The 27,787-nt window shown below is 45.5% G+C and overlaps 2 protein-coding genes across 7 annotated transcripts in view; one reads left to right on the top strand and one right to left on the bottom strand.

Annotated features, from left to right (window-relative positions):
• MYO1C (myosin IC) overlaps nt 1-9,662 on the top strand; it is a 37,468-nt gene extending 27,806 nt beyond the window's left edge. For all 5 annotated transcript variants that reach the window (XM_026721137.2, XM_087923850.1, XM_087923862.1 and 2 more), the window contains 6 exons: nt 72-127; nt 1,585-1,720; nt 2,672-2,742; nt 2,852-2,949; nt 7,984-8,083; nt 8,211-9,662. In XM_026721137.2, coding sequence (XP_026576922.1) covers nt 72-127; nt 1,585-1,720; nt 2,672-2,742; nt 2,852-2,949; nt 7,984-8,083; nt 8,211-8,237 — 488 coding nt within the window. In that variant the 3' untranslated portion in view covers nt 8,238-9,662. The remainder of the gene's footprint in view (nt 1-71; nt 128-1,584; nt 1,721-2,671; nt 2,743-2,851; nt 2,950-7,983; nt 8,084-8,210) is intronic.
• Nucleotides 9,663-11,935: 2,273 nt separating this feature from the next.
• On the bottom strand, nt 11,936-27,748 carry YWHAE (tyrosine 3-monooxygenase/tryptophan 5-monooxygenase activation protein epsilon). Of its 2 annotated transcripts, XM_087923838.1 has the most exons (7): nt 27,540-27,748; nt 24,341-24,540; nt 21,493-21,599; nt 19,535-19,741; nt 19,066-19,202; nt 14,285-14,330; nt 11,936-13,405 (listed from the first exon to the last, which is right to left on the bottom strand). In XM_087923838.1, exons 1-6 carry the CDS (start codon nt 27,601-27,603, stop codon nt 14,323-14,325), a joined length of 723 nt encoding a protein of 240 aa, XP_087779964.1. In that variant the 5' UTR covers nt 27,604-27,748; the 3' UTR covers nt 11,936-13,405; nt 14,285-14,322. The 2 variants fall into 2 exon arrangements, with proteins under 2 accessions (XP_087779964.1, XP_026576966.1); XM_026721181.2 differs by lacking the exon at nt 14,285-14,330.
• Nucleotides 27,749-27,787: the final 39 nt, after the last annotated feature.

Here is a 27,787-nt window from a genome sequence, read left to right as displayed (position 1 = left end):
ACTTTTCTAGTAAGTCACTCCTAACTTCTTTTTTCTTTCTTTCCCTTTTTTCCTTGGGTGGGGGATGACAGGTAATGAAGAGATAAATGCCAAAATTCTTCAGGTGCTGGGAAATGAGGCGCTTAAGGTGAGTGTCCACTCGGTCCTTCCATCTCGTCAGTGGGGGAGGGGGACAGGATACTGAGAAGCTTTGCCAGCCCAGTTTCTGCTGGGGTTCAGTGTGTATCTAGGACAGGGTGTCAAACTCGATTTCATCGAGGGCTGCATTAGGGTTGTGTTTGACCTGGGGGGGGTCAGATGGGCGTGGCCAGCTGGGTGTGGCCAGCTCAACGTCACTTGTGTCGGGGGGGGCTTGTGGTGGCCTGAGCGCTTGCGGCCTTCCCGAGCTCCATTTTTGCCGGCAGAGGCACCATGGGCCAGTCCTTTGCTGTTTCCAGGGCAGCTCTACTAACTAGATCTAAGCACCCCACAGGCTGGATCCGGCCCCCAGGCCTTGAGTTTGACACCCCTGATCTAGGGTGATTTCTTTGGACAAGCAAGAGAGACCCAAGGATTCAGGCAAAACAATCCTATTAAGTTTGTATGATCTTAAAGTTTTGCAAGACATACTATTCTGTAAAATATAATCCACTTTGCATTATTTTGATATCAGGAAATGTATACGCATGTGGTTGAATTGGGACTAATACAAATTCTTTATTATTTTACATAAATAATTGAAGTCATCAAACTTACCTAAGCTGCCTTCTTCCTGTTTTCCTCACAACACCCTTTTGAGGTGGGTTAGCCTGAGAGTGAGTGGCCCAAAGTCATCTAGCTCACCTTCTCCTGGTTTCTAGCTAGATGCTTTGACCACTAGACCAAACTGCCTCTGTATTTGTAGGTAGAGGAAGAATGAAATGATATTGAAGGGCTAAATGCAGTGGAGATGAAATGCAGAAGGTGCAGAGTATGGACTTAAGAAGAGGCGGTGGCCCTTCTCACAATGGTGGTTACTGATTGCCCCGTACAGTATGAGCCTGTTAAATCCATAGGCAGTGAAATTGGACTTTTTAATTGGACTTTCCAAGGTAGCCGTTTGTGATGGGATTATTCTTGTGATCTTTTTGAAGATCTCCTGTGAACCCTGAAGTAGAGCTGTACCTGCCACTTTTTGTTTCCTTTGAATGGGTGCTGCTTTTCCTAGTGTCAGACTTCTCTTGATCCTTTATACCAGTGGCCCCCAACCTTTTGGGCACCGGGGACCGGTTTCATAGGGAACGGGGTTTTTGCGGAGCGCAGGGGGTCTGTTTTTTGCATACTGCCTGCATCCAACAGATTGGGCTTCGCTTGTTTGCGCGGTTGCTGCCATGCCACGGACCGGGGCTTGGGGCCCCCTGCAAAGCACTTTAGGGAGAGGCTTCAGCTTCCTGGGCTCAGAGGGTCGAATTAGAGCTCTTCATCTTGCTAAAGTTTGACACATTTTCAAGGTGGCCAAGATTCTTGATTATCTCAGGGTAAAAACAATATACTTTTTGGAAGACACTGTTGGCAGTTTAAGGCCACCCATGAAAAGCCTCATTTTGTGTTCTGCCGCCCTTTTAGTACGCTGTTCCTGTGATCAAGTACGACCGCAAGGGCTACAAGGCCCGTGCCCGGCAGCTGCTGCTCACCCAGAATGCAGCTGTGCTGGTTGAAGAATCCAAAGTCAAGCAGCAGATCGACTACGGCAACCTCACAGGTAGGGAGGGGAAGTGGCCCTTTTGCTCCGAGGCTCTTCCACTCCCACTCCGAGACAAGACACAATCCGGCCTGAGCTGGGGTCAGAGGGGAGGGGGGGGAGGGGGAGGAAGCAGGGATGGGCGCAAAGACTTCCGTCTCTCCATAGGATCAGACTCGGGGGTGAGGGGGGAGTCCCAGAGCCTGGCACCCACCCTCGGCTCAGTCAGGAGCAAAACACAGCCTGGGAAAGAGGGGCTGCAACCTGTTCCAGTTGGCCTTGGGCTTGTTTCCCCCCCGCCCCTCCACTCCACAGGCTCAGCTGGGACAGGAGGGCTTCAGTGACTCCTTACATTGAGCCCCCATTTTACATTTGGCTGTGCGGGATTAAATTCACCTAGTCCGTCATAAAGTGGGAACCTTCAGCCTGGTCCTCCTAACAAAAGAGCTGAAGGGAAAGAGCAGCTGGAAAAGGAGCCTTTCCCTTGAGAGGCCTGCCAGTCGCAAACAGACCTCCCCAATGCCGATTGGGTGCAAGGCCACACTCCTCAAGTGTCACCTCGGCCAATGGGGAAGGGGACAGGGAGGCTGGGAAGCCAGCAGGGCTGCTAGCGCACGTGTGAGCGTGACCAAGCCCTACTCCAGGGTGGAGACTTTGCACCCATGGGTGCCGGCCCCTGCCGCCAGATTGCCTGGGTCAACTGCTGGATAAGAGTTCGCCCGACCTGCTAGACAAGGTGGCGACTGGCATCCCGCGAGCTTCTCTTCCCGACGCTTTGCTGGAGTCAAGTGGCATTGGCTCCGCAGCAGGTCTGGAAAGGGAGAAAGCCAAGGCAGAGGTGCCCAGCCTGTCCTCCCCTGGCAAAGCTGTGTGACTTGCGGAAAACCCCGGATTGCTCTCTGGGGCAGGCAGCCGAGAGCCAGGGGACGTGTGACCCTGCTTTTCACACACGCACCCCTTCGTCTCTTGCAGGCATCTCAGTCAGCAGCCTGAGCGACAATCTTTTTGTGCTCCATGTGCTTCGTCAGGACAACAAGCAGAAGGTAGCAGCTCCGTGTGCCCTGGAGCCCCCACAGAGCACCACCCCTGCCTGACTCCTAGCCACATCAGCAACCTTTTAAAACCCCCTTCTTGGATCTTTTCTCCCTTCAGGGAGATGTTGTGCTGCAGAGTGATTTTGTGATTGAGACTCTGACTAAAATTGCCATCAGTGCCAACAAAGTCAACAGTGTTAACATCAATCAGGGCAGGTGAGTTTGAGCAATATGAACCTGTACTTCATGCATATGGTTCTATGGCCGCTGCTGCGTTTGGGCTGGATGCTGCTGCCCCTTCTCCAGGGCTCCCAGCAGGGATCGACACCCAGTCCTGCTCCCAAAGCGGCTCATGGCTTCTGGCACAAACAAGTCCCAGAGAAGCACTTCATTTGGATAGGGAGGAACCCAGTCCAGACCCAGGTCCTCCTTCCAGCAGGCTGGGAGCTGAAGCCTGGTCTGGATTGCTCTTGCCCTGGGACTACCAGGCCGCCTCCTCCTGAGCTCTTTGGCTCAGCTGCCTCTTGGTTCCAAGGAAGACAGAGGGGGCAGCAAAGCCTGTGATAAAACAGCAGCTAGGGATCTGGTTTTTATTTCATTTCTCAGAAATGAAATGTTTTACGCCAGTGGGATTAGAATCCTTAGAATAGAATAGAGCTGGAAAGGACCTTGGAGGTCTTCTAGTCTAGCCCCCTGCTCAAACAGGAGAACTTGTACTATTTCAGAAAAATGATCACCTGGTGTCTTTTCTTAAAAACCTCCAGTGACGAAGCACCTACACTTTTGAAGGCAAGCTGTTCCACTGGTTAATTGTCCTCACTGTTAGGAAGTCTCTTCTTAATTTCAGGCTTAATTTCTTTCTTTGCTTAGTTTCCATCCGTTACTTCTTATCCTGCCTTCGGGTGCTTTGGAAAATAAGTTGACCTCCTCCTCTTTTTTGTGGAGGCCCCTCAAATACTAGAATGCTGCCATCATATCACTCCAGTCCTTTCCTCTAGACTGGCCGTACCCAATTCCTGCAACCATTCTTCAAATGTTTTTTTCTCCAGGCTGTTAATAATCTTAGTTGCGCTTCTTTGCACTTTTTCCAAAGTCTCAACATCTTTTTTTGTAACGTGGTGACCAAAACTAGATGCAGGATTCTGGGTGTGGCCTTACTAAGGCTTTATAAAGCGGTACTAATACTTCATGTGACTTTGATTCTATGCCTGTTTATACAATCAAGAATTGTATTAGCTTTTTAGGATGCTGCCACATACTGCTGGCTCATGTTTAAGTGATTGTCCATTAGGATTCCATGATCCCTCACACAGTTACTGTTTTTGAGCCAAGTTTCACCTAAAATCTTGCTTTTCTCCACATTAAATTTCATGTTGTTAGATAGGGCCCATTGTTCATATCTGTCAATATTTTTTTGGATCCTGAGCTTGTTTTGGCTTTTCCTGCCAGCATAGTGTTGTACGCAAATTTGATGAGTTCCACTTCTACTCCCTCATCTAAGTTGTTTGTGAACATATTGAAGAGTCCTGGGCCTAAGATGGAACCTTGTGGTACCCCACTGTTTCCTTCCCTCCATTTAGATGTAATACCATTAAGGACTACTTGTTTAGTATGGTTTGTCAGCCCGTTACAAATCCCTCTGGTGGTGATGCTGTCTATCCCACATTTTTCTAGCTTACCAAGAAATAGGTTGTGGTCTACTTTGTCAAATGCCTTGCTGAAGTCTAACTATACTATGTCCACAGCATTTCACTGGTCTATTAATTTAGTCACATTGCCAAAGAATGAAAAAAGATTGGTTTGGCATGATTTCTTTTTAACAAACCCATGCTGGCTACTACAAACTTTGTTTATAACTTTGCTTCTAGATGTTGATAGATCTGTTTTTTATTATTTTTTCCAGTATCTTCCCAGGTATTGATGTTAGGCTGATTGGTCTGTAGTTTCCAGGGTCTGTTTCCCCAACTCCTTTTTTGAAGTTGGGAACCACATCAAGATCACGTGAAGTGTTAATACCACTTTATAATGCCGTGTATATCTAGGCTAATGAAAAGAAGAACTAAGGGAGACATGATAGCAGTGTTCCAATATCTCAGGGGCTGCCACAAAGAAGAGGGAGTCAAGCTATTCTCCAAAGCACCTGAGGGCAGGACAAGAAGCAATGGCTGGAAACTAATCAAGGAGAGAAGCAACTTAGAACTAAGGAGGAAATTCCTGACAGTGAGAACAATTAATCGGTGGACCAACTTGCTCCAGGATTTGTGAATGCTCCAACACTGGAAGTTTGTAAAAAGATGTTGGATTTGTCTGAAGTGGTGTAGGGGTTTCCTGCCTAGGCAGGGGGTTGGACTAGAAGACTTCCAAGGTTCCTTCCAACTCTGTTATTCTATTCTATTCTATTCTATATTAGCTTTTTTCCAACCTCTGGTAGCCCCAGAATTTTTTAAAGATATGGTACAATGGCTCTGAGATAACATCTGCCAGCTCCTTCGGAACTTTTGGCTGTAACCCATCAGATCCCAGTAATTTATATTAATCAAGATCAGACGGGTCCTCTTACCGTTTTCTTGCTTATTTTAATTTTTATTTCTACTCTGAAACTATAGTCCAACTTACCAAAAAACATAACTGTAAAGACATTTTTGTGTGAAGACCAACGCAAAGAATGAGCAGCTCTGCTTTCTCTCTCCTGCCTGTTACTTCCGTGCCATCTTTCTCTTTAGTGAATTGACTGTTTCCTTGACTTTTTTCTTGTTATTTATATTCTGAAAGAAACTCTTTATATTATCTTTCACTTTTGTTACAAGTCTTTGTTCATTCTGAGCCTTTGCTTTTCTGACTTCACCTTTGCAGATTCAGGCTATCTGCTGACATTCTGCCTTAGTTATGTCCCTCCATTGTTTGTACTTACCCTTTTGTGAAACCATGCTGGTTTCTTCTTGGATTTCTTGTTTTACTTTTTCAGTGGTATTGTACTGTATTGGAATTTTATGTTCATATTTTTCAAGAGTTCCCCGTGCTTCTTGAGTTATTTTTCCCTTTACGATTTTTATCTGTGGGATTTTTCTTAGGCTGTCTCTGAGTTTGTTAAAATCAACTCTTTTAAAGTTTAAAATACTGGTTGGATAATATTGTATTATTTGTGTTTGCATTATATTGAATTCCTATATGACGTGGTCACCCTCGCCCAAAATCCTGCAACTTCAACTCCCTCCATCTCTTCTTGTCTATTAGTAAGAATTAGGTCCAGTATAGCTTTTCCTCTGGTTTCCTCCTCCATCTTTTGGATGACAAAGTTATCGGCTAAATTGGTTAGGAATCTCTTCAATCTCCCACTTGCTGCAGAGTTTGTCTCCCACTTGATATCAGGATAGTTAAAGTCTCCCATTACTGCTGTGGTATGTTTTCTATATGCATTTGTTAATTGGTTAGCAAAGAGTTCATCTATTTCTTCTGCTTGGTTGGGTGGCCTGTCGTATACGCCTATGGCAATGTCATTTTTTTCTCTTTTTATGTTGACCCATATGGATTCTAGGTTTTCACCCATGGTTTTGTGTATTTCTGTAGAGATGTAGTGATCTTTTATATATAATGCAAGTCCATCTCCTCTTTTGTTAGGTCTGTTTCTTTTGAATAATTTGTATCCTTCTATCAGTACATTCCAGTCATGAGTTTCATCCCATCAAGTTTCAGTATAATGGCAACTGTATTATATCTGCCTTCATATACTAATACTTCAAGTTTACCCTGTTTGTTCCCTAAACTTTGAGTGTTAGTGTATAGGCATTTGAGTCCTTTATGGTATTGGGTATGTTTCTACTTTGTTACGGGGATTTCCATCCTTCCCATCACTACTTCATTATGTTTTTCGTTTTAATTTCTTCTCTTTACTCCCTACCTCCTTATGCAATTATCTAGTGACTTTTGCTTGGAATTAGGATTTAAAGGTCATGAAGATTGCCTCCCCCATTCAGTTTAGTTTAAAACCCTTTTGATAAGATGAGCCAGTCATTTTCCAAATATATTTTTTCCAGTTCTTGTGCTTCTAATTCCACTTGTTGTCAAGCTCTAATTCTTTAACAGTTTTCCATAGCTGTTCATAATCTCTTGTTATTGTTTTCAGATTCATTGTTGTGTCATTGGTCCCAATGTGTAGAGGAAGGGGTAATAATCCGTGGGGTTTATTATTTTAATAAAGTACTGTTACATCTTTGATTTTTGCTTCAGGGAGACAATAGATCTCTCTAGATTGACTGCCTGGTCTGCAGACTATAGTTTCTGTTCCCCTAATAATTGAATCCCCTACCACCAATATTCACCATTTTTTTCTTAGGGAAGTCTGGAATGCTTCCCTTCCTGTCTCAGGAATGCTGAGCTGTGCCTCTTCTTAAAGAAACTATTGATGATGCTCTTTTGTGGGTGTCTGCCTATTTTCTTCCAGGGGGAGGCTATGAAAGGAACTGTTCAGTTCCAGAGGGGCTTCATTGGAGTGGAGCTAGGACAGATAGTAGGGGCTTTGCCCTTGGTTGTTTTCTTCTAAAAGTGACATGTTTTCCTCAGCCCTGCTCTTTAGGTATGTATGTAGGCTTGTTTTTTTACAGAAGGTGCTTGTTCATTATTGTGTTCAGTTTGGGTGTATCTGTTTTCTTCATGTTCATATATGGGGTAATTTTTTAAAAAGCTGTTCGCTCTCAATTGTTTTATTTTGGTGTGGTCTTTTGGTTAGATTGGGATTTCTCACTTTGTTCATTGAGTTGCTTCTAGACCCTTTTTTCTTTTAATAATTCAAGTAGTTTACATTTGATACATGTTTGGTCTTCTGTGGGCATATGTTGAAACATATGGCACACTTTGCAAGGCACTATGTTATCAGTCTCTATTTCCATAACTTTGTTTTTTGTTGTTGTTTAGAAATTAAAAATTAAATATTTTCCCTGTTGCAGAGTAACAGTTTACAGTACAATAACAAGACAATATTTTACAACTACAAATTCACTACGGTGATGTCAAAAGGCCAGTTTGCAGTCTAAGATTACAGTGGCCTAATTTATATAATTGCACACATAGCTGAGAACAGGTACAAATGTTGAGAGTTGTTCATTTTATTTTGCCTTTGATCGTTCTGTTCAAGATAGCGCAGTGTTGAGCTGGCATGGCTATGTGTTGATATAGGCTCTTCCTGGTGGCATCTGAAAATCTTTCTCCCTGGCCATTGACATACCCTAATCCTGACTCTCCCCACTTCCCCAGCATCAAATTCACAGTTGGACAAGGCAAGGAAGGCATCATTGACTTCACCTCGGGATCCGAGCTGCTGATAGCCAAAGCCAAGAATGGTCATCTGGCAGTCGTAAGTAACCCTTTGCTTGCCAAAGCTGAAAGCAGCCACCTTCCTCCCTGGGCTGGGCACCTAGTAGTCGGGCCTCTTTCTGAGGAAAGACCCACAACATCTCTTACTGCTTTTGTCTGTACTTCAGGTGGCTCCTCGTTTGAATTCTCGATGATGGTGATGGACATTTCTCTACAAGGGGCCTTAGACTAATTCAGTGATCATGGCTGGAGGTTTTCCTTGCCCTCTTCTTCAGTGAGGGGCCTCAATTTGCCTCTGTTCTCTCTGCCCACCAATGACCCTCGTTTATTCTGCCCTTGGTTTTCCTTCTACCCACACCCAATCCACCAATCGGCCCTAACAGACTGGCAGCCACGGTGCCCACAAAGAGAGTGAGGTAACCTGCAGAGTTGCCAATAAATCCCAGTAAAATGCCAAATTTTATATGAAAATATTTTATAAAGAAATCTCCTGTTTTGGGGTGCTTTGTATGAAAATATAAAAAGCCATAATGTACAGATGAAATTTTGTAAATATTTCCTCCTTGTATGGGATGTTTGCACTATGGAAATTATTTTCTTATTTCTAATTGGAGAAGTTATGATAATCCAAGAAATATCAGCATTCTTGGCATTTCTATGTTCTCCCCCTTTCCTTTCTTGGAAATTTCCCAAGACTTGGCAATTGCTGGTTTGGATGGATAACTTATATCTGCACTTTGACTTTGCCAAAGGGCGTTCAGCAATATCTTCTCCACAAACTGACCCTTGTAAAATGGGTTGTCCATTACAGCCTTCAGCACAATATTCACGGTCTCTAGTCTTTGCAGGGACACATGAAATATCAAACAAAAAACTATAAGAGCTAAAAAATTACTGAAATGCATTTTTGAAAACAGTGATGTAAAAAGTGGTGGAATCTTCAGATTGGGAGGTTCTAAATATTTGGTGTTTTTTTAAAATGTGTATCTAGTAAGACACTAAGTCTGCCTTGTAACTTTTTACTTTGGCTTCAACATTTTCATGACACTGACATAGCTTCAAAACTAGTTTGCGTATGCCAGGCAGTTTGTTGTTTGCCGTCATACAAATGGACAGTATCTACATTTTGATTATCTTTCATGAAAACTGTTTAAATGATTACTGCTTTGCGTGCAAGCTTCCTTTTAAGCACTGGGCTATTCTGCCTGACTCAGAATTTTAAAATTTTTAATCATCTTATTCTAGCTTGAGAAATCAGCTGTTCAAGGAGCCAAGTTTGTTTATTGTCCTCTGAAAACTACACTGATTAAACTCACGTTTCTGAATTGCAAAGGAATATTTACAGCACAAAGACGAGAGAACAAGCTGCTTCAGTGCTTATGCCTGTTGATCTGGAACAAGCTTTTTGTATCGCTTACATAGAATTGGTTATCATTTTGTTTGTGCTTTACTTACTGCAGCCCAGGTTCAAAGGTAGAATTCTCCTTCCCTACATGGTGACAAATGTTTTATGTCATTTCTAAAATGGGGCCTATGCTATAGTGTACATAAGATTTAAGGCTCTGTGCAGTGCGATATGAATCAAGATATGCCAAATAAATTTTTGCTAAAAACTCAAAGTTTCTTTGGTTTGTTGACTGTGCTGAAATTTGGCAAATTACTTTGTAATCAACCCATACTGCCTTATTTGGGCCATTTAAACTTGCTTCCCCTCTCAGCCTGACGCACCACAGCCCAGTGCTGGGAGATGGGCAAAGCCACCCCCATCCCCAAGTACTTGGGGACAATGAGAAGATGGAAAACACCTGTTATTTACAGGACAATCTGGGCCGGCAACTGGCCATGGTTTGATGCAACTTGCATTTGTTAAATAGAGTGGATTTCTCAAAATGGTGCAGTTAAATGTCTTAAGCCAAAGGCTGAATCTTCCCATTTTTCCCAGATTGAACAAGCAAATGTACAGAAACCAGTTACTGTGTAATATGGATCCCCCCACAAGCTGTGTCTTAATCACTAGGCCATTGCCCCCCCCATCCACACCTACTTAGGGCACTAACAACTGAAATGAGCGAGATCCTTAGTTGTGCAAACAGGACCTCTGAATCACTCTAAATCGTTGACTCCTAGCAAGTGTGTACTGCTGCTAGTTGTCATTTTTCCTCTTTCCAATTTTTTAGAGTTCAATATGCGGACAGGTGTTCTTGTCTTATCACACACTAATCATTTTTAGGACTATATTACGAACCTTGAACTAACATAGCAGCTGGACTGTACCACCAAATGCCCCATGCTTAAATCCTCAAAGCCCCATATGTAATTTAAAAAATTCACATTATGTAAGTATATTGTGACCTTATAATTGGTCCACTGAAGCTGGGCAAACTTTAGAGCTCACAGGTACAAATGTAGCCTCTTTATCTGCAGCTCCCTAAAAGTTACTGGCACTTCTGCATGCTCTCGATCACACCGTGGTCTTGAATCCGATGCTCCCTGCAGCTTTGGGACAACCATTAAGCCCCCAAAATCTATCCACTCCACCTCCAATCAGCAGCTGTGAATACCCAGGTTTGCCCCGATGAGGGTATCAGGGTAGGACCAGCAATGGTGCGCTATAAAGCAAACAGCAGCATTCTGGTCAGTGGCAAGTGATGGGTGAGGTATTTTGTGAAGATGGGGCTTCCTGGAAGGTACTTTGCATGAACAGTAGATGTGCGCCCTTTTAGCCTGCCACTTCCTCTCTGCCCAACTGGATCATGGCAAGGGCTCTGAGTAAGGATAGCTCACCAATTTTATGTCCACCGCTGTTTTTACCTGGGAAATGATTAGAGGGGCCAACAAGGGCTCAGTTGACACCTGCCAGGCTTGAGTCACACCTCTGAAGATGGAGCAGTGGCTTCAGCCTGACGTTCTCCGGCTCTGGAAGTCTGCATCACCCCTGGCAGACACCCAGTGTGAGTCCATCACCCATTCCGCCACTTGAAAGGAGAGCTGCACTTGTCTCAACTGGCCACCCTGCCCTGTCTGCCCATCAGAAAGGGCAAGAAATCCTATAGCTATTCAAGCTGCTAGGTAAAAGTTCTGCAAAACTCGTTTAATGCAAGCTGCCCTCTTGGCCCAACCACCCCTGGAAGTCATAAGCAGGAGCAGCCCAAACAGGCTGCTGCCTTGTCCTTGGGAGACACCCTTCTCCCATCACCTAGGCTGCCAAGAATGGCTTGGAAGTCCCCCTTACACACAGAAGCCTCATTATATGGACTCTGCACGGGGCCCATGGTGGAAAGTAGGGAGGTGGCAAACAGGAAGGCTTCTCAGGCTCCAAGCGAAAGAGGCTTTGAAATGGAGTCCCCAAGGCGGCCCACACACTGCTTCACTGGTACACCCCTCGCCCTGCCCTACCCGACAGAGGTATCCCCATGCTGGTAAAACCAGGGATGAAAAAATGGTATCCTAGAAGCCGGAGGCTCTTCAGTGCTGAGTTTTTTTTCCCAGGAAATAACTAGCCCAGGGGTGTCAAACTTGCATTGTCATCTCATGTGATGTATTGTGACTCTCCCCCCCACCCCGCTAAACAGGTCGGCATGGCCAGCACCTGACGCATCCAGACACCCCTGAACTAGCCTAAGGAATGTGTCAGTCATTTCAGCAAGGCTAAACCTCCTCCTCGTTTGGGGGGGGGGGGGGGAGGAGAGAGGCGGCTTCCATGGGATCAGGGAAGCTGCCTTCTCACAAAGTTGCCGTTTTTTGCATCTGCTCTCAGACAGCACTCGGGGCACCACACACTCTGGGCCTTCCCAATGGCGCTACTCTCTCAAGAGGTGAAGTGCTTGATGCTGGGTGATGGCTGAGAGGATCCCCACTTTTGAAAGGTTTGTGCAGAGAGGGCGCCAAGGTGCAGAATCTTTACACAGTATTTTATTTATCCAACAGACTTGCTGCTCACTCCAAAGGGGAATCCCAAATGAAACTAAAAGGCAAGGATACAGGTCAGACCAGAGGTATGTGATAAGGCATTCACAGACAAAAAAAAGAGCCAAATGTTTCTGAGTGTGTGTTAAATTTCCACACAATCCCTCCAATAGTTACTAGCCCGTGGCCTAAAGAAACGAACAAGGTAGAAGTTGAGTTGAACACTGAAAGGAAGCAGCTGCTGAGAAAGTCAAGAGGGCGAGAGAAAGGAAGAGGGGAGATGGGGGGGGGGGGAAGAAACGCGGCTGGATTTTCAAAGAGGTACTCTAGCTCAACCTGACCCACTGTTTATCTGCTTAGAAGATGGAAGCATCACCTCAATGTCGCCATCTTATTAAGCAGATTGAACGTTCAAGGGTGAAAGAGGGTGGTGCTCTGTATCCAGCCACAAATTTAGATTCACAAATCCTGGCTGAGGCCACCTAGTGAAATTACAGCCACCAACAGTCCATAAACTCTGCTTTTCCTGCTACTTGTTCTGCCTGCACCTCTTGCTGAATAGGGACCAGGGTAAAGTAGCAGTAGTATTTGGCATTGTTTTAATTTAGGGTTGTTTTATTTAAGTTTAATGTTAATTCCATGCTGTGTTTCAGTAAGAACAATACAGATCCTGTATCTGTGGCTCCAGTCAGATATCCAGTAGTACAAATTAGCTTCAAGTTACACATACTGAACAAAAGAGGTTGAGCTAGCAAAGAGGGCAGGGAAAGGGAGAGAAAAATATTCAACACACATGCAGGCTTTTCAACGCCACCTTCAATGCTCACCTGCTTGGAGGGAAAGTAAAGAGAAGGCAAGAATGAGCAGCCACGGATTGTGAACCGTTACCAGCACCCATCACCTGAGCAGTTTTGGGTTTTCGTTTTGTTTGACAGCAAAACCATTACAAGAACTGTTCCAATGAAACCTGTAACTTCAAGCTAAACGCCCAATTTTAAACACTGGTATAAAATTGTTTAAACAATTATAAAAAATGAAAAATGCCACCATCTGCACTTCACAGTGCAAAATACTTTCCCTAGAATTCTAATGGCTTCCAGATGTTACCTCCAACTGACAGAAGACACACAATAATTCAGAAAAAGCCTCCATGCAGCCAGTCCGGTTAGTGTCTTAAAGAAACTGAAAGCTGGCACCAGTAAAATCCACAGACATTCACTCTTGCCTTTTAAAGAACTTTTCAACTGTGTAAAAAAAAAAAAAAAAAACCAACAGGGTAGGAACCTAAATTCTGGGGCCCATCACAACGTCAGGTAAGATGGCTCCCAGGGAGACTGAGGGACTTTGAGGGAGAGGGGGGCAGAAGGGGGACAAAGATGGGGTCTTTTATTGGCCTTGATGTCTCACTGGGTCTCGTCTTCCACATCCTGCAGTGCTTCTTTACTCTGTTCTTCACCTGGGAAGAAAAATCGACACGGTTAGGCCCTGCAAGAGAGAAGCGGGTGCCACCACCCTGCCTTTAAGGAACACCCCCACACACAAGCAGGGCAGTCCATACAGCCCAAGACACAGCAGAGGGGGGCAGTGACCAGAAGGCCCGATCAAGGGAGCAACCCCCACCCACCCACCCCAAAGCGTTCTTCTCTTTCCCTTCCACATGGAAACCGGGTGGAGACAACGGAAGCCATTGCAGGGCCAACATTTCATCCGCAAGACTAGTTAGTTCATCTTGCAAACCTATCCCACTAAGAGCCAATTGTCTATCCCCCAATACAAGCAACTATGGACAAAAACGACTCAGGATCCTTTTGACCACAGATGTTTCCATGCTTCTCGTTAATTTGGAGCCTCCCGATCCAACTGAAGCATGCAACAAAGATGGGCTGCTCCACTGCATTCTGCCAAGGGCGAGCTGCCCCTGCCTGGTCTCTGCACACAAGCACACAAGTCCCCCTAAGATCAGGAGACCACACGTCTAACACGGCCTGACATGCAGCGGGGTCACATCAACCAGCAGAAACGCTCGGCTTTCGCCATGCCAGTCCTTTAAACACTTCAGGAATGGTTCTTTGGCCAGTAAAAAGGGAGCCTGTGTACAACCTGCCCTACTTGCTGGTTCATGGGGTTCAAAAGGAAAAAATTCAGAGGAAAAACAGGCTAAGTTGTGACTTTACCCTTATGGGATGCAACAAAAGGACCGACCATCTCTGAGGGTGAGAGAAGAGTTGGTGCATAGCCCTGGCATGAGTCAGAGATGCAAGCATAATGCAAGCATGATTAGTGAATGACAAGGAGGGGGAAAAAGGTATTCTCCAGGGTCATCATGAAGACTTACAAAGTAGAGTATTAGAAAATGAACAGGTGGAGTTCCTTTTAAGAATCTACATAATGGAAAAGGAAGGGAAAAAATAGCAGTTAAGAAAAGGAAACCTATTGAGTTTGACTACGATTAGAAAAAAAAAAAAAACATGAGAAGGGGAGGAACCTCAGCCCAAATGTACATGTTCAGGAAAGCCACACACACACACACACACACACACACACACACACACACACACATACACACAAACCCAAACAAGGGCCCCTGCATTCTGCCCCCAGCCCCCTCTCTCCTAGAACCCTAAGCCCAACCCTTTAGGACAGGAATTCTGCAAACAGGACAGTAAATCAAGAAACCCAATTCTATCTTCTCATCCTGTATTCAACAGCCAGCAAGATACAAATTCCTGCACTTCCCATAGCATCAGGTTTCTGTTGGGGCAGCACAAACCAAGAACGACCATACTGAATTGTCATGCAGCTTCACTTAGAAAGGGTAATTATTTAGATGCTACTGTTCTTTGTTCTAAGGACTAGCCAGGATTCGGTGTCCGACCTGGAGACCAGCTGACTGGGAACCGTCCACTAAATTCAGCGGCTGGCAACCTTCTAGGTTTGAAAACAGGGAGGGCGGTTGGAGAAAACACGTGTAGAGGTCGTATAAATACATTCTGCTGCCAAGCAACAGCGTGTTCTCTTTAAGTAAAAGCCATGAGAATTTCCTTCCGGAAGCTTGATGTGCACTTCCTTTCTCTGTGCTGTCTTTGCTGAGACCCCAGTCATCTCTTCAAGGTCTCTCATCCCAAGAAAAGGACAAGACCAAGTACACCTCAGTCTCCTGTTGATGGAGACGGTGTTGGGAAACCAGACTGGCAGGCAAAGAACAAGCTCCCCAGCCTCCCCCAGTTCTCATTTCACCGGGTTTGGGATAGAGAGAGAGAGAGAAAAATTAATTTTGATGAAACTAACTGGGAAAGAGATGGGACAGACCGGAACAGCATTAGAAAAACAAGGAGCCTGTCCTCTCTGTGGTTCGGTATAAAGGAGAAAACGCTCTGCATGTTGGCTGGCAGCATTAAATCTGCAAAGTTCGACGTACTCCTAACAGGAGAGCAGAAACCAACTGCTGGCAGCCAGGAGGGTTAGATTGCAAGGCAGCCTTACTGTGTGACAGGCCTTCAAGAGGCTGGGGCCAGAATTAAAGCTGCATCAATGGGGAGTGGAATACCGCAGGGGGTACCCTACACCGGGGCCCTCTTGTGTCGAGCGAGGCACCGGTTGCCACTTGCTGTCCAAGCCCAATTCCAGGCACTCATCTTACACGCTTTAGAGTCGAAAGGAACTGCAAGACCCACGCGGGGAGTTCTTTGCACTCCTGGGTCCTCAGTGGAAACCCTTTGCGGCCATTTCCAGGGGCGTCCTTAGGAAGCCATCTTCTTTTTGACATGGCGGGTCCCATGCTATGGAATCAACTGCCCACAGAGAGCTTCAAATCTACTTTTTAAAAAAGAATTTCAGACATTGTACTGCCTTGTTTCCAAAGTGATAAATGCTTTTACATCTTTATATGCAATATACATAGTCTTGTGAACTGCCTCAAGCTATTGGAATGAGTGTCAGCTAAACGTAAGAACAATTACAGCAATACACCCTGCTCATTATAGACACTATATGGGACCCAAGGGAAAAGAGGTGAAAGAACTTTAGATGGTCAGCTTCCTATCAGATCAAAACTACACCCCTCACCGCTATATTATACATGGGATAGTAATCTGGTTTCTCACCAGAGCTGTTTGGTGAACCGTTACATTTCACCTTCCAAGTAATTTATCTCAAAGTCAGCTTCAAATCTCAAATAACACAACTTGCTTATTCACCTACCAGATTTTCTTCTCAAAAGTGCTGTGAGTCTTATGCTTATCTATTTATAATTCTGTCCCCTGCTATTCAATGGGACCTTCTTGGAAGTATGTTTAAATTTAACCTTTACCTCATGATACATCTTGCCTGTTACTTTTAAATGAGTGCAGAGCACCAGACAAAAAAGCTCTGAAATAGACATAATCCTGCAGTGCAAAAAATACATGAAACCACGCACAATCCAGGAAAACACAACATACACACAAAAATGTTTGTGAACCTTTTAGAATGTTCAATATTTCTGCCTGAATATGATCTAAAACATATCTTCTCCACACAAGTCCTAGAACTAGACAAAAAAAACCCAAATAAATGTCAAAAACATACTCTGTTCATTTATTCACTGAAGAAAATGATCTAAAGTTCCATATTTATGTGTGGGGAAAAGTGTATCTCTAGGGCAGAGGTCTTCAAACTTGGCAACTTTAAGACTTGTGGACTTCAACTCCCAGAATTCCTCCTCCAGTCATGTTAGCTGATGAATTCTGGGAGTTGAAGTCCACAAGTCTTAATTTACCAAGTTTGAAGGCCCTTGCTCTAGGGCTACCAGCTCATTTGAAGGGGAAATTAAGAGCCAGGGATTTCAATCAATGGGGTGATGATGATCAGGTATAAGTGTGGGAAGTCCTGCCTTACCCAGAGGACAGGATTCTGGGTATTGTCCCACGGGAGGCAACTGCACTTTATTGTTTTTCTTTGAAGATGTTTCGCTTCTCATCCGAGCAACTTCTTCAGCTCTGACTGCACGGTAGGGAAAGGAAGGATTCCATCCAGTCAGAGCTGAAGAAGCTTCCTGGATGAGAAGTGAAACGTCTTCAAAGGAAAAGAAGGAAGACCAGTTGCTTCCTGAAAAAACACCTTTGGGACAACCATGACCTGGATGACTGAGAATCTCCACAGACAATTCTGGGTATTCCACTTTCTAAGCCTGATCTTCACAAGCAATTTATGTTGAAGTGTGCCACGGCTTGAACAAAGGAGATTTTTGAGTATTTCCAAAAAAACAAAAACAAAAACCAGGTGTTGATGTTGAACAGACAAGTCTACCAATCTGCCGCCAGGCAATCTGTACCTAAGAAGGCAAGTCAACACCACTGTTGTCCACCCCAACCAGGATCACACCAACAGCAAGACCTGTAATATTTGGGAGTCTCCAAGAACCCCGATAGGGACTGAAGGCCTCTCCTGCATTGACGAGTGAGTGTCCATGTTGGTGAGGCCACCATTGAAACACTTGAGAACAATGGTGTGTGGGGCAGGGTTGCAAGAAGAAAGCCCCTTGTCTCCAAAAGGAGACAGTTTGCGGAAGGCCACGTAGGTGAGCCAGAAGGCTGTTGGGGGAGCCTCCTGTGGAACACACCAGTCGTGCAATCGAAGAATGGTTAAAGCAGAAGGAAATTAATGTTTGGCAGTGGCCAAGCCAAAGTCCAGACCTTCATCCTATAGAAATGTTGTGGGAGGGGCTAAAGCAGGCAGTTCAAGCAGCTCACCGCCCCCCAAGTTCAATCTCTTCTGTAAGGATTGGGGGGGTGGGGTGGGGTGAGAATGCCAAAATCCCTCCAAGCCGATGGGCAGGGACTGACTAACTGTCCCTGGAAAGTCACTGCAGTTATTGTTTGGGGGGCGGGGGGGGGGGGCGGGGGCGCTGGGGGCTGAACACCAGTTCCTAAAAAGAAAGGTTCACATATAAAATAGGTAGCTTTGGGTTTTCTCAATGAAGAAATGGTCAAATATAAGGTTTTGGTTCATTTGTTTTAAGTGAGTAATCTTATCTAGCATTAGGACTTCTGGGAAGTCACACTTTAAGTCATCTTTGTGTAGAAATATTGGAAATCCAGAAGGTTCACAAACTTTTAACCATTACTATTCAACTGCCAATCGATGCTTTAATTAGCAAAAATTTATCAATGCTCAGGAGAGGAACGAGTTCCAAGAGAAATTAGGCTTGAAGGATTTAAAATCATCTTATCTTTTAGATATTAATACAGAGGCTGGAAATAGTTTACATTAATGGCTTGAGATCCTTCCCCCTACAGTACCCATTTCTCCAATTTTGAAATTACATTGTAAGGAAGGTGTTCTATACATTTTAACAGATAACAGATAATCAGAATTGGGAGGGACCTTGTAAGTCATCTAGTCCAACCCCCCACCCAAGCGAGAGATCCTACACCATTTCTGACAAACGGCAGTCCGATCTCTTCTTGAAAGTCTCAAGTGATGGCGATCCCACAACTTCCCAGGGCAAGCTGTTCTACTGGTTGATTGTTTTAGAACCCATGGCCAAACCGAGAATCGACTGCAATTGTAAAAAACGAAAATAAAGGGCTCTCCGGAGACTATCAATCTCCATGCAGCTGGAAGAACTTTGGAATTAATCAGGCAACTAGAGGGGCGGTTTGCTTAGAAGGATCTTGCACTACATCCTTGTCTGAGAGTCACTCAACCAAGGTAAAATGAAGTAGTTTGCAGAATCCTCCCCCACAAAAACCTATTTATTGGCGTCTAAATACTTGGCCAAAGTCAGACTGTGCGGATCTTAAGAACAAGCCCATGGCTGACAGCAGCTTCAGGTGCAAGCAAGGAGAGGGCGGGGTGCTTAAGCCCTGACAGTTCCTCTGGGTGTCTGCTGAACAGGGAGCTCTTTTCCCCATTGGTGAACCGCCAACCCCAATACACTCTCTCTATATATAAAGGACTCTCCAGGGTTGGTCCCTCTGCCGGAGACAACCACCCCACGGAGGGAAAGAAGTATCTTTCATTTCACTCCCTACCCAGCCCTTGGCTGCCTAGACTTCCACACGGGGACACGTTCCTATTCCATTATGGTGTGCCATGAGGTCACCGGGGGCGGCTGGACCTGCCGGGCCTACTCACCGTCACCCTGCATGTCTGAAGTCCATAGTGTCAGGTTATCACGTAACAACTGCATGATAAGCGTAGAATCCTTGTAACTTTCTTCGCTCAGCGTATCCAGTTCTGCAATTGCGTCATCGAAAGCGGCTTTTGCCAACCTATAACCAGAGGATGACTATAGTAGCAAAACATGTCAAGGGAACCAATTGCTCCTGCCTGGCAATAACTGCCCCCGGGCTCTCAAATTTTGCAGCAGCCTCCCTTTCCAGAGCCGGCTTGGTCCCCTGACACAATACCTACGGAGGGAACACCTTTGGGGGAACTCTGACCTTCCCTCCCTTCCTCCTCCTCCTCCTCCTCCGGTGTTCCAGACCGATCCAAGGATGGCAACAGTCTGGAGTTCCCTGAGACACTCATTCAGAGAGGGCTTTAAGGGACGAGGCTTCCTACCAACTCCACTTTCTTTTATTACTCTGTATGCCTCACTTACCTGCAGGCACGATCAGGAGAATTAAGAATTTCATAGTAGAAAACAGAGAAGTTGAGGGCAAGTCCTAAGCGGATGGGATGTGTTGGAGGAAGTTCTGTCATTGCGATATCACTAGCAGCTTTATAAGCCACCAAGCTGTTCTCGGCAGCTTCCTTTCGGTCATTTCCTGTGGCGAACTCAGCGAGATACCTGTGGTAGTCCCCTTTCCTGGACAAGGGAATGAAAAGCAATCAAGAGCAAGCCCAGACCTTGGATGCGCAAGACGACTTATTGCTGCAGTGGATTTCAATCTCTTTGGGCTGCTGTTATTTCTAACTAATAGGATAAAGAGTTGAATTGTAATATTTTAAATTTGCCCACTTGCTCCCCGAGATTTGTGCAGCCCCCCCGCCCCCCCCCCTGCATAGTGTGTTTCAAAAGCCCCCAAGATCTGGCTCTTCACTGAAGCCTTTGGCAAATGTGATTGAAATTTCACTGGGAGTCAGGAGGCACATTAATTTAACAAATCGTCATTATTCTTATGTTAACCAGCTATATTTGCATGGCACAATGTGAGATTCTTATGGACCATAATTTGCCAAGAATTAAGTCAGGCTCCCATATATGATTACTGCACTCTCAATTTTCCACCCACCAAAAAGCATCTAAATATCCCATTGCAATAAGAATGAGGCAGAGGGGAGAGGAAGCAGGGCGAATCTGTCAACTGAAAGACCAAATTTCATTTTTTTCACCACTGAATATAAGGTTAAGGTTAAACTTTTTAAATAATAAATAGATCTGATTAAAGCTGTTTGCCCAAAGTGAACATCTTAGCTCATTTCTCTCTCTTTGCAGGGAAAAATGGAAACCAGTTACTTATTTCAGTTCAATTCCCCTTCCGTTGAAAAGGAAGCTTATGCCGTTTAATAACAAGAAGCAAACACGCTGCCTAGTGACACATTCCCCCAAACCCTAGCTTATGCTTCTGTGTAAAACCTACGGTGGAGTTAAAAGGGCTTTCTGCATAAAAAGAATCAATGCAACCAGTTCTCAAAATAAGAAATATTTATGCTATTCCTACTACTACTACTACTACGCGTTTCATCTTGAAATTCAGATGAAAATGAATTGCTCGAACCTGTCCAGCAACTACCAGATTTTGCTTCAAGCCACTCATCCTGGTCGCTTCCTATCTGTTTCCCCTTTTTCTTTCTCTCGGGTACAGATGGCCAGGCTAGAAGAAAGATTTAATACTGGAAAGGAGGAAAATGACAAACTTATCCAAGGCAGAAATTCTTCTAACTATGGCTCAAAGGACCCTATATATAGAAGTAGTGGTCAGATTTGCAAGAGTTAGTAAAACTTAAAGAGTTCCATACTCAAATATTTGATTAAAAGACCACCCTTTTAATTTAAGACTGCAATGTTACCTTATGCAGAGTACTTATACAAAACTATCCTGCTTCCCTTCATAAATCACATAATAATCCATCTAACGGGTATAGATTTGCATGATTGCAAAGTTCATGCAATGAATGATTGCAGAGTTCCTAAAAGATAAGTTGGGAGCAGACCCAGGACACCCTCTCTGAGGGCTAAAATAAGAGCATGAACACCCACAAAGTTAGGGCAACCCCCACCTCCCCACCCCACCCCCCAAAAAAAACCCCAGGATGCATTTAGGAACTGACTGGCTTATACAGGTTGAAAAACAGATACGTGATGTGAAGAATGCAGGGCCGGTTTCTTTATTCTTTTGCTTCTCCGTTCTGTTTGTTTTCCTGCCTAGCTAGATGCAAGCTCATCTGCTCATTTTCTTACCTCCATGGGTGTTCAAGGTCTTCCATCATGGTAGAAAAAAATTACTTTTCATCATTCAGATTTGTTTCTTAGGATAGAGAGGATTTCCACAAATAAGCAGTTTAGTTAAGGCACACACTCTTCTAAACACTCTATGCCTGCAATCTGGTACCTACATTTTATAATAGAAAACCTTCGATTCACCAGTATTGGCTGCTGGAATGAGGTGTTTGTCCAGTACATCCAGAATATCACAACAGATTAGTTTCAATTCAGTCTCAACCTTGGAAGGGGGAAAAAGTTTGTAGAGAGAGTTTAATCAAAGCATCTGAAGCTGAATTCAACTAACAATGTATGAGTAAAACAACTGCCAGTCAAATCATGCCCAATATATTCTGCCGCCTGTCAAAGGGACAGCTTTGGAAAAGGATGCTCTCCCCACTCCCCCCTGCTGATCTAGTCACAGCTGGCGGCTCCAGCATTAGGCGGCTAGCAACCTCCCCGCACCCAGCAGCACCTACAGGAGAAGGTGGGGAAACTAGATGGGAACGTACTTCCTCTCTACACTATTAAAACTCCCACTTCTGTAACCGTATGCCTATCGTAGGGCAACCATTTCTGAACCAAAATATCTCAAGTCAGCCAACTTATAGAATGAATCCAAAAATCTGGGACGCATGACTTCCGTGGAACTGAAATTTGGCAAACTTTATAAAAATTTTATGACATAAAATTATCATAAAGCAATTTATGACATAATACAAAATGTCATAAAAATTTCTATTTCATGGCAGTTCTACTCTGAGCATAACCCATCTTTTCAAACTAAGGCAGGATGTTCTGTCCTTGTTGAAAGCGTTGAGGAATCTGGGAAGGAAATATCTCTGAAAGGATGAGCCAACGGGCCACTTGGGTTGCCTAATCTTTCCATTCTGGACCTGCTGCCATGACACCCCATTCTCCCTACTGTGGAAAAAAGGGGTTCTTCGTGACCAACTGGTTCTTCTTGTACTAAAACCAGGGCTCTGAGAAAACAATGGTTGGATTTATTCCTGGGCCCCGATTTCACCAGATGGCATATTGATCCCAACATGTAACGGTGCCACAAACTCTGGCCAAGTCTCCCAGATAACCACCCCTTATACCTGGAGGAGAAGAGCACGGCACCTTGAGACGAGGCAGCTCTGTGACTGAGATCTAGCATGTTCCAGTGGAGAGACTGCCCATCACCGTATTACATCTGCATGGATATACTACACCCCCACCGAACATTTTTTTCTATTAGAAACTGAAGATAGAATAGAATTCCTTTATTGGCCAAGTGTGAGTGGATTGGTGCAAATGCTCTCAGTGTACATAAAAAGAAACATTAATTCGTCAAGAGTCAAGTATCATAAGATGCCACACTTAACAATAGTCACAGGGTACAAATAAGCAATCAAGTCATACTAGGAAACAGTCAATAAAAAATTGTTGGGATACAAGCAACAAGGTTACAATCATATAGTCGTAAGTGGGAGGAGATGGGTGAAAGGAAGGATGGGAGGATTAATAGTAATGCAGACTCAGTAAATAGTTGATAGTTAAAATATCTGGAAAGCCTTGAAGAGGATGCACATCCACAGCGTTCCCGTTCATCAAGGCAAGTGATGAAGGCATGCAGAGCTCCTATACAGCTCTACTGCGCTAACATGGACCTCTGCATACCTTTCACAGAAAGAAAGCTCAGGTTTCGCCTCAAAATCAAGTCCAGGGAGCTCCTCACCAGATTCCAAACCTAAGAGGCCATGAATCTAACCCCAGAAGTGTGTATACACACACACACACACACACACACACAAGCCTGAATGGCCCCTCCAAAGCCTAAGTGATCGTGGCAGCCTCCAATGAAGACCAGTCCTTCTAGGCTGAACCACCTCAACATGGCAAGTTGCATTATTTAGACTAAAAGGACTGCCAACGTTGTTAAGTGTCCAGATTGAAGCTTAAATTATATGATTTTAAAAAATCAAATATATTTGTGAAGTTCAATAGTTTCTCATTAGCATGCTTAGAGGTATTCTTGTGAAAACGACGATTTAGGACAGGCTGAAGGAAGCAGAGAACAGCAGCTATTATGTGTGCATTTCAGTTTTGAGTTTCTGGAATCATTTATCCACCCTCTGCTCCAAAGCAAGAACTGACACTAATGGGTCAATTTGGCTTGACCCAGCTATGGGGGTGCAATTGTTTGGAATTTTGCCTTCAGTGCCATATAGCACTTTTTAGGATTAGTAAACTTAAGTACAGTTTGCACAGAGGAAAGGTACAAAGAATCTATCAATAGGCTGAGAAACTATATAGTTCTATGTATCTCGGATTTCTACTTAAGGCCCCCAAAACTTCATATGTATTGAGAATCTGCCTTACAATAATAAAAGCATCCCATTCCCTGGATCTATTTTAAGAATCTGAGAGTGCCTCCTTCCCCAAGAGTTAATGGTTGCCTCTCCTAAGCTAACTCAGTAACTGAAATGGAACTTAAAATTCCATTTATAAACAAGCAAAACTTATGAAATAGTGTTACGGTGTGAAATGCTCTTATTTCCTTCCATCTCTCTCCATAGTCGGTAAATGTGCTCAAGACAAGTGAATAATTCAGTTTCACCCACGCACACAGCTATGCTCAAAGGACTCTTTCGGCCACTCAGTGCAGTTTACTAGGCCACTGGAAAGAGGATACGTGCTGGAGACACATCCCAAAGCCTCCAGGCTCTGCAGCTCCTTTCCACAGCAATCGATGCCCGTCTTCAGGAACAGAGCCCTTCGGTCCACTGGGAGGAGGAAGAGCAAAGAGCTGGGCCAGAGTGCCACAAGAGCTGCGAATGCTGTGGTGCGCACACACCCAGGACAGTAGAAGGACATGGGATAAAAGGGCACCTCCACTCCACCCAGACGCCACTGCTAAACAAACCTTGCAAAACAAAACACGGCCACTTCCAAGCACGATTCTGGGGACTGAGGAGGTACAATTGCAGCACTCACCATTTGCCGATACTCCCGGATCATCTTCAATTTGTCTTCCCCACCTTTGTTCTCTTCCTTCTGCTCAATGCTACTGATTATTCTCCAGGAGGCTCTTCTGGCACCAATCACATTTTTATATGCAACAGAGAGCAAGTTTCTTTCCTCGACTGTCAGCTCCACATCCATTCCAGCCACTTTCTTCATTGATTCAACCATTTCTAAAATAGATATACACAACACAGAGACTTATGTCAGATTTCTCATGCCAAATATGGGAATAAACTTTATGGTCATCCAACAAAAATGAAACCAATATTGACAGTTCACACCCAGAAACCTATCCTGATCCGTGTGTGTGTGACTATCAGACAAATCAGGCGGCAACGCCAAAAGCAGCAGGCCCCCATGGGAGCAAATATAAATGCACGCAGCAAAACTTTTTATGACAGATTAATCGAAGCCTTCCAAAGAACCATTGCTGCACCAATGCTGAGCAGTCCTGGAAAACAAAGCTGCAGCCGCGGCAACCAGAGCTCTGAATGGCTGAGATTCCAAATGCAGCCAGCTCCACTGACTGCTTCTTGCAAATTCTTGCAATCATCTGAAGACCTCCTCCCCTGTACAGTAGCATGAAGAAATGGGGCTAACATGTGCTATAGGAAAGTATGGAGGACACAGAAGGGAACCTCCCAACACAAGAGGAGGACTGCTTAGCAAATGAAATTCAGACACCCTTTTATCAAGCCATGAGCATTTCACCTGCCCATTCCACTCCATTTCATTCTGGGCAGAGCTAGCCTTCAAGCTTATATTCAAGATAACCAGTCAAGATGATCACCCGTGGCTGGGCTTTCCAGCAATATTACATCCCATACTTTTTGGGCATGAATCAAGTCAATATTTTAAAATTATTAGATTAACAACCTGCCTTTTTCATATTTAATCCGAAGCAGCGAAAATACCTAATATATAACAACATGGCCTGGAGATCTGGCTTGGCAGGAGGACAGCTGAAAGGGATTTGGGTGTGATGCATTAATAACTGAGCAGGTTCCAGGTAATGGACAGTAACCATTCCCCTCTACCCTGCCCTGGATAGACCCCACCTGGGGTTCTGGGTCTAGTTCTATGAACCATGGTTCAAAAAGAACAGCAGGAAATGAAGAGTTTGGAAGATGATGATCAAGGTAGTGAATGGCTGGAAAACCAAACCTCATGAAGAACAGTTACAAATTCCGGTTTTTTTAACCCACAGAAGAGAAAACCGAAGGGAGACATAATAGCAGTTGTGGAACCTCTGAGGGGTTGCCACACAGATGCGTTGGAGTGATTCTTTGTTGCCCCAGAAGGCAGGACCAGAAGTGATGGATTCAATTTAAAGGGAATAAGTTCAGCCTAGATGTTAGCAGAAACTTCTGGGTTGCACGAACTATGTCAGTCAATGGAAGAGACGGCCACATGAGGCAACGTCTTTGAGAGGATGACTGGTCCTCTGCCAATGATGCCTTGGTGGGTCTCATACTGAGCAAGGGACTGGATTGGATGCGTCTAAGGTCCCTTAACAAGCCCATGAACACGATCATCTCTCCCAATATTTTGATACTTTTCACTGAGACCCCACTCATGATAGGCCCTCTTCTAGGAACCGAATCCAACACAGAACATGTTCAGCACCAGTTCAAACCATTCCACATCTCCCAAGTATTGCAGAATTTAAATACTAAGGTAAGCCCTTCTGATATCTAGAGCCACTTCAACATCTGAGTGATGCAAACATACCCAGGTTTTGTCCATTAAAATGTGTTTTCAAAATGTGTCTTTAATTCTATTTTACAACTGTCAACATTTTACAATTTATCAATATTTTAAATGGGAAACACGTGCAAACGAAATACAGTATCCAGTATTTAGGGGTTCCAAAATCCATACAGGATTCTGACCCTTTCCTGGCTTAGATCCAACATATGGGAATCACTGTTCCTAATTTCATACTGTATTGCTGTGTTTACACTTAGTACTGTTGATTTTATTACGTTCTTTGTAAGGTCTATGCCCAGAGAATATGTGAACTGTATGGACCGACATACTCTTGGGGTACTTGACATTTTTAGTTTACTTTATTGTCATTGCACTTCGTACAACAAAATTAAATGCCATTAAATGAGGGGAGCAGGAGCACCAAGACCACGCTGTTCCTTTGCTTGTTCCCATGTATGTTGTGAAGTGGGGGTGGGTGGCACCCAAAATGAGTGTTGTTCCCTTATGAGAAGGCCAGCAATCTCCTCCCAGGTAGCTTGCTGGCCTGCTCACCCACAGGCTGTTGCTGATAGAGAAAATAAAAACAAATAATCGGAGTTTAGTGCATCAACTGGGTTTGTCCCCTGTTCCTGTCCCCCCCCCCAAAAAAAGGGCTTTTCCTAGATCCCGACCTGCTAGGCAGGGAGCCCCCAAGGCCAGAGAGATGCTGGGGAACAGCAATCGACCGATTCTTGTGGCATTCCGAGAAGGAACAGTGCACTATTAGCGATTGAGCGCGCGCGCGTTATTCCTATTTGGGAGAAAAGGAGCAATTTCAACGCTGGTGCAACGCTGGAACCAGAGAAGGGAAATAAGGCAAGCGGCCGCCACGCGAGGAAGCAGGCGGGGCGGGACGGATCGGTCGAGGCGCCGGGCTCTGCCTGACGCAGCCCGGCCTCTCCTGCCCGGCATGTGAGCCGAGCGAGGCCGTCGGGCTCCTTCACTTACTCGGCGCTTCCGGGCTCGGCCCTTTGGGGGGCCCCCGCCCTTCCCTCCCCGAGAGAGGCCGCACCCCAGCTTCGGCGGCCCTCCGCCCCCTCCCACCGCGGCCTTGGGGGAGGGTCGCCCGGGGCTCACCCCCCCCCGAGGGCTGGAGGGGCTCTGCGCGAGTGAGGGGGCGCCTCCTCTAATTCCCCCCCCCGTCCTGCGGGGGGCCCCTTCTTCCGCCTCCTCCCCCCACTGCCGCCGCCTGAGCGCGCGGCCGCCATTTTGTCTGCGCCCCCCGCCCGGCGCTCCCGCCCTGCTTCCTCCGCCTCCCTGGCCGCCCGCGCCGCCATTTTGTCGCCGCTGCCCCGCCGCCCGGCTCCGGTCCGCTGCTGGCCGCCTCTCTTTGTCCCGGCCCGGTGGCCGCAGCCTCGCCCCCGCCTGGCGCTCTGCCCTGCCCGCCCCTCCCTGCGTCTCCCGCCGCCGCCCCGCGCACCATCGTAGCGCTCGGCCTGCTCGGCCAGCTTAGCCTGGTAGACGAGGTCCTCCCGGTCGTCCATGTCCGTGGGGCGAGGGCGAGGGCGGCGACGCGGGACGGATGGAGACCGATGGTCCGGCGGCGGGGGGGCTCAGCCACGATCAGCTCTCGCTGCTCTCCGGGCAAAGATGGCGGCGACACCTCCTCCCGCTACATCCGGGCAGTGCGAGCGCCGCGCGCAGGCGCCGCCACGCCCCCTCGCCCTC

The sequence above is a fragment of the Pseudonaja textilis genome, chromosome 1 (genome assembly GCF_049901715.1).
Source record: "Pseudonaja textilis isolate UNSWEBS1 chromosome 1, rPseTex1.2, whole genome shotgun sequence".
Classification (NCBI taxonomy): Eukaryota; Metazoa; Chordata; class Lepidosauria; order Squamata; family Elapidae; genus Pseudonaja; species Pseudonaja textilis.
Note: the sequence above shows the minus strand (reverse complement) of the source record. Positions and strands in the feature narration are given on the sequence as shown.

What these genes read in the sequence shown, in the direction of transcription:
- YWHAE (XM_026721181.2), bottom strand. Translation starts at nt 27,603, where the DNA reads ATGGACGACCGGGAGGACCTCGTCTACCAGGCTAAGCTGGCCGAGCAG. An exon ending in GCAGGCCGAGCGCTACGATG is followed by an intron (nt 24,541 to 27,539) that starts GTGCGCGGGGCG and finishes TATCTATTTTAG; the next exon opens with AAATGGTTGAATCAATGAAG. An exon ending in TTCAGACATGCAGGGTGACG is followed by an intron (nt 13,406 to 19,065) that starts GTGAGTAGGCCC and finishes TTTTCTTCCCAG; the next exon opens with GTGAAGAACAGAGTAAAGAA.